The sequence below is a fragment of the Pollachius pollachius genome (genome assembly GCF_949987615.1).
Source record: "Pollachius pollachius genome assembly, chromosome: 11".
NCBI classification, from domain to species: Eukaryota; Metazoa; Chordata; class Actinopteri; order Gadiformes; family Gadidae; genus Pollachius; species Pollachius pollachius.
Genome location: NC_136944.1, coordinates 24,385,737 through 24,394,434, shown reverse-complemented (window position 1 = coordinate 24,394,434; position 8,698 = coordinate 24,385,737). Strand labels below are relative to the sequence as shown.

The 8,698-nt window shown below is 54.3% G+C and overlaps 1 protein-coding gene across 1 annotated transcript; it reads left to right on the top strand.

The window, feature by feature from the left end:
* The first annotated feature begins 624 nt into the window (after nucleotides 1–624).
* mcm5 (minichromosome maintenance complex component 5) lies at nucleotides 625–8,304 on the top strand. The gene is made up of 16 exons (XM_079747115.1): nucleotides 625–870; nucleotides 1,258–1,384; nucleotides 1,738–1,866; nucleotides 2,417–2,589; nucleotides 2,809–2,964; nucleotides 3,128–3,297; nucleotides 3,736–3,907; nucleotides 4,023–4,134; nucleotides 4,820–4,963; nucleotides 5,473–5,538; nucleotides 5,696–5,872; nucleotides 6,197–6,309; nucleotides 6,444–6,572; nucleotides 7,427–7,569; nucleotides 7,648–7,775; nucleotides 8,018–8,304. The coding sequence occupies exons 1-16, from the start codon at nucleotides 707–709 to the stop codon at nucleotides 8,117–8,119; spliced, it is 2,205 nt and encodes a 734-aa protein (XP_079603241.1). The 5' UTR covers nucleotides 625–706; the 3' UTR covers nucleotides 8,120–8,304.
* Nucleotides 8,305–8,698: the final 394 nt, after the last annotated feature.

The window sequence follows — 8,698 nt, the reverse complement described above, 5'->3', positions numbered from 1 at the left end:
ATGCCAGGTGTCAGCCACATGTCAACCATTAAGAGAAGTTATTAAAGAATTTAAAAACGTTCCTTCGCTCTATAAATAGTTATAAAACATCAGGATGTGAAGAACGCTCTTGGCTATCATACAAGTTCAGCAACATAATTCAAAAAATAATTAAAATAAACGGCAACATGATCTATTACCATGGTTATGTACAATGTCAGCGAGGCAGGTGTTTAAACAAACCGAAAATATTAGCAGATTGTACTTAAAACTAAACCTTTTGATCTTATTGCATACACATGACGGCCTCAACCCAGAAGCGTGATCTCAGTAACTGATTCAGTGTTTTCATGGAGATTCCAAAGAAACGAACCGAGGGAGCAGTAAATTAACTTATCCATTTGGATTTTGTTTGTCTTTGTTTTTTATTTAGTCTCCTCCCACCTACTTCCCTCTTGTTTTTTTCGCGCCAAACTCGATGGATGCCCCACCCTCATATCGCGGACATATGACGTCCGTTGACCAATCAATACTGCGCATGGGTTCTTTCCACCAATCAGACATTGAAGGAGGGGAAATCAACTCGCGGGAAGAAAACGGAAAGGAGTTTTGCCGCGAATCAGACACTGCTCGTCTCTTTGTAGACTCGGTGACATATTCTGGACCTTTTTTCGCTTTAATCAACAGAAAACTCACACGTTTAGCCCTCACCACAGACAGGATTAGGATGTCGGGGTTCGATAATCCCGGCGTTTTCTACAGCGACAGCTTCGGTGGAGGAGAGGGACACGAGACGGGGGCCAAACGCTCTCAGATAAAGAAACGATTCCGCGAGTTCCTGCGGCAGTTCCGAGAGGGAACCGATCGCACTGGGTTCACGTACAAATACAGGTACCTATCAATCAGTTTACGATCAATAACTCAGTGGATCGGTGTAGTAATGGGTTATAAAGCTACTATGTCGAACGGTGACCTAAGTCTAAGAATACAAAGTAATAAATGTATCTAATGAACGAATTGCTGATTCAACCACACAATATATTAAGTTGCTGTTTACCTAAGACATCAAACACGATATTGTCCGGTAAATGAGTTAAAATACCGATCCCTGTATCGGTTGACTAATACAGAGCCTCGATCCTCGTTGTGTTCTGCACTGCTTACCGCGCTGTAAACCAACTGATCAGTTGTGTACCACAAACTGATGGTGTTAACACACACTGATGGTGTTACCAGACACTGATGGTGTTAACACAATCTGCTGGTGTGTTTCCTCAGAGATGAGCTGAAGAGGCATTACACCCTGGGGGACTACTGGATCGAGGTGGAGATTGAGGACCTGGCCAGCTTTGATGAGGACCTGTCCGACTGTCTGTACAAGCTGCCCACGGAGAACCTTCCTCTGGTGAGAACACCGTCTGGACGGACTCACTGACCCTATGCTGTGTTCTCAGCTACCGGAAACATTCCACAAACAGAATATGAATCGTTGTACAATCTTGTGTACACTGACAATGGTAAATGGACTGCATTTATACCGTGCTTTTCTAACAAGTGGCAACTCAAAGCTTTAAACCTGCCTTACATTCACACACGGACGGCGGTGTCATCCATGCTGGGCGACAGCCAGCTGGTCAGGAGCCGTCGATGAGGCCAAATAATGATAAAGAGCTTCTGTTCCTGAGATCATAACATCGCCCCGTGGTTCACACACAACAAGGTGGGGTTAGTTTCTAACTCCTCTCTGACCTATCACAGCTGGAGGAGGCGGCGAAGGACGTGGCTGACGAGGTGACGAGGCCCCGCCCCCTGGGCGAGGAGACTGTGCAGGACATCCAGGTGCTGCTGAAGAGCGACGCCCACCCCTGCTCCATCCGCAGCTTGAAGGTACCCCCCCAACCCTAACCCCCCCTACCTCCACCCAGCACCACATGACACTGAGGGCTTTTATCCAGAGCCACTTCCAATCAGTCGTCAAAGGAAGAAATACAACACTATATCTGTCGGTACAGTAAGGATGTTCATAGAACCAAGCACTAACCATCACTAGGTTAACCCGTTCCCCGTATACAAGCACTAACCATCACTAGGTTAACCCGTTCCCCGTATACAAGCACTAACCATCACTAGGTTAACCCGTTCCCCGTATACAAGCACTAACCATCACTAGGTTAACCCGTTCCCCGTATACAAGCACTAACCATCACTAGGTTAACCCGTTCCCCGTATACAAGCACTAACCATCACTAGGTTAACCCGTTCCCCGTATACAAGCACTAACCATCACTAGGTTAACCCGTTCCCCGTATGGAGGATAACAACATGCTAAGTTCTGATGTCAAGTGCCAGGCCGTACAGCACACAGTAAGTGGTAGGAGTGTGGGGGGGTTCTGCAGAGTCCAGGTGAACTTGTGATGAACGCCCCGCCCCTCCCCAGTCCGAGCAGGTGTCCCGCCTGGTGAAGGTCCCGGGGATCATCATCTCGGCCACGGCGGTGCGGGCCAAGGCCACCCGGGTCTGCCTCCAGTGCCGCGGCTGCCGCTCAGTCATCAGCAACATCCCGCTGCCCCCCGGACTGCAGGGGTACGCCCTGCCCCGCAAGTGCAACACGTGAGTGGGGCCGGGGGGCGTCAGCCCATGGGAGGACCACAGACACCAGATTAGAACAGGATTAAGACCTGGGGAATCATTTAGCAGAAGGGTCTATATGATTTAACATACTGATGTTATGAGGCGTGCACGCAAGGAAAACCCCAACACTTACAGACGGACAGACGGACAGACAGACCCACCCACCCCACTCCTCCTCATCATATGTTCTTCCTGCAGGGAGAACGCGGGCCGGGTGAAGTGCCCCCTGGACCCGTACTTCATCATTCCCGACCGCTGCCTGTGCGTCGACTTCCAGACGCTGCGTCTACAGGAGGCCCCGGACGCCGTCCCCCATGGCGAGATGCCCCGCCACCTGCAGCTGTACTGCGACCGGTACGCCCTTCTGGAGACTCCGCCTCCTCCGTCTGACCCTCGTTCAGCAGAACACCGCCCGTCTGCCTCCACCTCGTTAACGCCCACTTCCTGCCTCCACCTCATTAACCACTGCTTCCTGTCTCCACCTCATTAACCGCCCGCTTCCTGCCTCACCGTTCAGGTACCTGTGTGACCGCGTCGTCCCCGGTAACCGCGTCACCATTATGGGCATCTTCTCCATCAAGAAGGTGTCGGCCATGAAGGCCAAAGGTCACGACAAGTCGGCGGGGGTCGGGATCCGGGCGTCGTACCTTAGGGTGGTCGGCATCCAGGTGGACACGGACGGAGCAGGTGGGTCCTCGCCGGGGGGGAGGGGGGTTATCGGGTTGATTTAGTTAGGGTTAGGGTTGAGCTAGTTATTGAGTTGAGTTAGGGTTAGGGTTGAGTTAGTTATGGGGTTAGGGTTGAGTTAGTGGTTGAGTTAGGGTTAGGGTTGAGTTAGGTGTTGAGTTAGGGTGGAGTTAGTTATCAAGTTGAGTTAGGGTTGAGTTAGTTATTGGGTTAGGGTTGAGTTAGGTGTTGAGTTAGGGTTGAGCTAGTTATCGAGTTGGGTTAGGGTTGTTAGTTATTGAGTTGATTTAGGGTTGAGTTAGTTGTTGAGTTAGGGGTTAGGGTTAGGGTTAGGGTTAGGGTTGAGTTGGTTATTGGGTGTAACCGTCCAGGCAGGGGGTGTGTGGTGCAGAACCACCTGTGACTCGATGAAGGGACTAAGGCCCTGCCCCCCCCCAGGCCGAGGGGCCACAGGCTCCGTGACCCCGCAGGAGGAGGAGGAGCTCCGCTCGCTGGCCGCCTCCCCCGATGTGTACGGCTCCCTGGCCGCCTCCCTCGCCCCCTCCATCTACGGCAGCGAGGACCTCAAGAAGGCCATCACCTGCCTGCTGTTTGGGGGCTCGCGCAAGAGGTCTGTCTGTCTGTCTGTCTGTCTGTCTGTCTGTCTGTCTGTCTGTCTGTCTCTGTCTCTGTCTCTGTCTCTGTCTCTGTCTCTCTCTCGGTGCTTAGTGTCCTCTCCTCCACAGGCTCCCAGACGGGCTGACCCGCCGAGGGGACATCAACCTGCTGATGCTGGGAGACCCGGGAACCGCCAAGTCGCAGCTGCTGAAGTTCGTGGAGCGCTGCTCCCCCATCGGGGTTAGTGCTCTATATCTAGACCTCCCCTCTAGTGCTCTATATGCTCTATATCTAGACCTCCCTCTAGTGCTCTATATAGTCTATATCTAGACCTCCCTCTAGTGCTCTATATAGTCTATATCTAGACCTCCCTCTAGTGCTCTATATAGTCTATATCTAGACCTCCCTCTAGTGCTCTATATGCTCTATATCTAGACCTCCCTCTAGTGCTCTATATAGTCTATATCTAGCCCTCTGATGTCCTCTATCGGGGTAAGGCCCCTCTAGGTTTAGGGTTAGCCCTAACTCTAGAGTAAGGGTTAGAGTTGGCCCTAACTAACCCTAGTGTTAGAGTTAGAGTTAGGGCTAACTCTAACACTAGGGTTAGAGTTAGCCCTATCTCTAGAGTTAGGGTTAGAGTTAGCCCTAACCCTAACTCTATATCTTTCCCCATGCTGGTTCCTCAGTGGGTTGATAAAGGAGTGAAGGACAGTCCTGATGAGGCTTCAACGTATTCTGGGCTCAATGTCTTCAGTTTAGAAATGGTTTCCTATTGATTAGAGAACGGTCGGACATCCGTCAGGTTCACTGTCCTGCGACAGGCTGCCCCCCCCCCAAGCCCAGGGGGGTCTGCTGCCCCTGGTGGTGGTGTGGTGCGCCGTCAGGCTGCTGATGCTAAGCCTCCGCCCCGTCCCTCCTCCACCAGGTGTACACCTCCGGTAAGGGCAGCAGCGCGGCCGGCCTCACGGCCTCCGTCCTCAGAGACCCCGTCACACGCGGCTTCATCATGGAGGGCGGAGCCATGGTGCTGGCGGACGGAGGTGTGGTCTGCATCGACGAGTTCGACAAGGTAGGAGGCCAGGGTTAGGCCACCTGGCGGTCTGCTGCTGCTGTGTGTTGAGTGTCTGCTGTGTGTTGAGTGTGTGTCTGCTGTGTGTTGTGTGTCTGCTGTGTGTTGTGTGTCTGCTGTGTGTTGAGTGTCTGCTGTGTGTTGAGTGTCTGCTGTGTGTTGAGTGTGTGTCTGCTGTGTGTTGAGTGTGTGTCTGCTGTGTGTTGAGTGTCTGCTGTGTGTTGAGTGTGTGTCTGCTGTGTGTTGAGTGTGTGTCTGCTGTGTGTTGAGTGTCTGCTGTGTGTTGAGTGTGTGTCTGCTGTGTGTTGAGTGTGTGTCTGCTGTGTGTTGAGTGTCTGCTGTGTGTTGTGTGTCTGCTGTGTGTTGAGTGTCTGCTGTGTGTTGTGTGTCTGCTGTGTGTTGTGTGTCTGCTGTGTGTTGTGTGTCTGCTGTGTGTTGTGTGTGTGTTGTGTGTCTGAGTGTTGAGTCTCTTTTGTGTCGAGTGTGTGCTGACGGTCTGCCCCCCCCAGATGAGGGAGGACGACCGCGTGGCGATCCACGAGGCGATGGAGCAGCAGACCATCTCCATCGCCAAGGTGACGCCCCCCCCCTGTCGTCTGGTTTATTGAGTCTTGGTAACGTGTCCCTCTACTGGTTTAACGGCTACTGGTTTAAGATGGTCACGTCTAGTGGTGTACTGGTTAGGGTCTACTGGTTAAGGTGTACTGGTGTGACCCCTCCCCTGCCCCCCAGGCTGGCATCACCACCACACTGAACTCCCGTTGCTCCGTCCTCGCCGCCGCCAACTCGGTGTTCGGCCGCTGGGACGACAGCAAGGGAGAGGACAACATCGACTTCATGCCCACCATCCTGTCCCGCTTCGACATGATCTTCATCATCAAGGACCACCACGACACGCAGAGAGACATGGTGAGGGGGGGGTCTGGACTAGTTCAGGGCTTCCCATCATGCACCTGGGCTCCACTGCTGCCTGTGAATGGTATCTGGTCGGTAGCCAACAGCAGTGATTCCGCTGTGGGTGAACATTCATCACTCCAGTTCATCAGTTATACTCAGTGTTCACCTTTGAGAACCCTAACCATGACGTGTTCTCCTTTAGAACCATGACCTGTTCCCCTTTAGAACCCTAACCATGACGTGTTCCCCTTTAGAACCCTAACCATGACGTGTTCTCCTTTAGAACCATGACCTGTTCCCCTTTAGAACCCTAACCATGACGTTCTCCCCCCACAGACACTGGCTCGCCACGTGATGAAAGTCCACCTCAGTGCTGACACGCAGACGGACGCCGTGGAGGGGGAGATCCCGCTGGCCACCTTCAAGAAGTACATCGCCTACGCCCGGGTGTGAGTGACTGGCCCCCCTGCTGTGGGGTGGTGTCTGCCGTACAGTCTCAGTGTTCAGACAGGATGACCTCCGACGGGGGGGTGGTCGGCATGGCGCCCGTAACACGTGAGTCATGTGATGTCCCCCCCTGCAGGAAGTGCGGGCCGCGTCTGTCGGCGGCGGCGGCGGAGAAGCTAAAGAACCGCTACGTGGTGATGAGGAGCGGGGCGCGGGAGCACGAGAGGGAGAGCGACAAGAGGGCGTCCATCCCCATCACCGTCAGGTACCCCCCCCCATCACCGTCAGATACCCCCCCATCACCGTCAGGTACCCCCCCCCATCACCGTCAGATACCCCCCCATCACCGTCAGGTACCCCCCAACCCATCACCGTCAGGTACCCCCCAACCCATCACCGTCAGGTACCCCCCAACCCATCACCGTCAGGTACCCCCCCCCATCACCGTCAGATACCCCCCCCCATCACCGTCAGGTACCCCCCAACCCATCACCGTCAGATACCCCCCCATCACCGTCAGGTACCCCCCAACCCATCACCGTCAGATACCCCCCCATCACCGTCAGGTACCCCCCAACCCATCACCGTCAGATACCCCCCCATCACCGTCAGGTACCCCCCAACCCATCACCGTCAGATACCCCCCCATCACCGTCAGATACCCCCCCATCACCGTCAGGTACCCCCCAACCCATCACCGTCAGATACCCCCCCATCACCGTCAGATACCCCCCAACCCATCACCGTCAGGTACCCCCCAACCCATCACCGTCAGGTACCCCCCCATCACCGTCAGATACCCCCCCATCACCGTCAGATACCCCCCCCATCAGTCAGGTACCCCCCCCCCCCCCCCCCATCAGTCAGGTACCCCCCCATCAGTCAGGCCCCCCCCCCCCCCATGACGGCGCTGATATCGGGCGTGTCACCGTTGCGCGGTAACGGGGGCTCTCTGCTGGACAGGCAGCTGGAGGGTTAGGGTTAGGGTTAGGGTTAGGGTAACCCTAACCCTAACCCTAACGGGGGCTCTCTGCTGGACAGGCAGCTGGAGGGTTAGGGTTAGGGTTAGGGTTAGGGTAACCCTAACCCTAACCCTAACGGGGGCTCTCTGCTGGACAGGCAGCTTGAGGCGGTGATCCGCATCGCCGAGTCGCTGGCCAAGATGCGGCTGCAGGCGGTGGCGGGCGAGGAGGAGGTGGACGAGGCGCTGCGGCTCTTCCAGGTCTCCACGCTGGACGCCGCTCTGTCCGGCAGCCTCTCAGGTACCACCCGCCGTCAAAGCGTAGCACGGGGTTAGCCCTAACCGGTGGAGACCCCCCTGCTAACGCCTGTCTCCTCAGGGGTGGAGGGCTTCACCACCCAGGAGGACCAGGAGATGATCTCCCGCATCGAGAAGCAGCTGAAACGCCGCTTCGCCATCGGCTCCCAGGTGTCGGAGCACAGCATCGTGCAGGACTTCACCAAGCAGGTCAGAGGGCCTTTAACCGCTCCACAGGGGGGGGCTTTAACCGCTCCATGGGGGGGTTAAACCATGTTTACTACTATATCAGTAGGAGGGGGTATCAGTGTACCGTTGGTCAGCCCCTGTCCTGGCTCTGATCCTGACTCCTCCCCCTGTCCTGGCTCTGATCCTGACTCCTCCCCCTGTCCTGGCTCTGATCCTGACTCCTCCCCCTGTCCTGGCTCTGATCCTGACTCCTCCCCCTGCAGAAGTACCCGGAGCACGCCGTCCTCAAGGTTCTGCACCTGATGATGAGGAGGGGAGAGCTGCAGCACCGCATGCAGAGGAAGGTCCTGTACCGGGTCAAGTAGACCTGGGCTGGGCCCCCCTGGGCTGGGTCTAGGGGCCTGTTCAGCCCCCCCAGCTTGTAGGTCCACTGGGTTCTGAAGGACCTGATGCAGGTTAATAATCTGGGGTGGGAGGAGATAAACATTCATAGTTTAACTGTGAAAAGTTAAACTATATTTTGTAAAAATACTTTGTAACAAAAAATAAATATGAGCAAGTTGACTTTTCTGTTTTTTTTAAGTTTGTACTTTATTTACATTTGAATTCAGGACATTTAAACACTGGAGCAACATTTAATAAAAAACATTTTGAATGTTAAAATGCAAAAGATCAGATCTTGGCTGGTAACACGAGCTTCTGTTGAAGAATATCGTTGTACAAAAGTTGAGTGCAGATTGCAGTGTACATCTGAATGGTGTGTGTGTGTACATGAACATATGTACACACACGTGTATATACTGTATATTGGTAGGTAGACAGCAGAGCTAGCTGAAGTGCTCCCTGAAGGAGACCAGCAGTCCCATTCCCACGGTGAACTGCATGCTGGGAGAAGCCGGGGTGTTCCCGTTGGTCTGCTGGCGGCTCCTCTCCTCAGGGTCAGC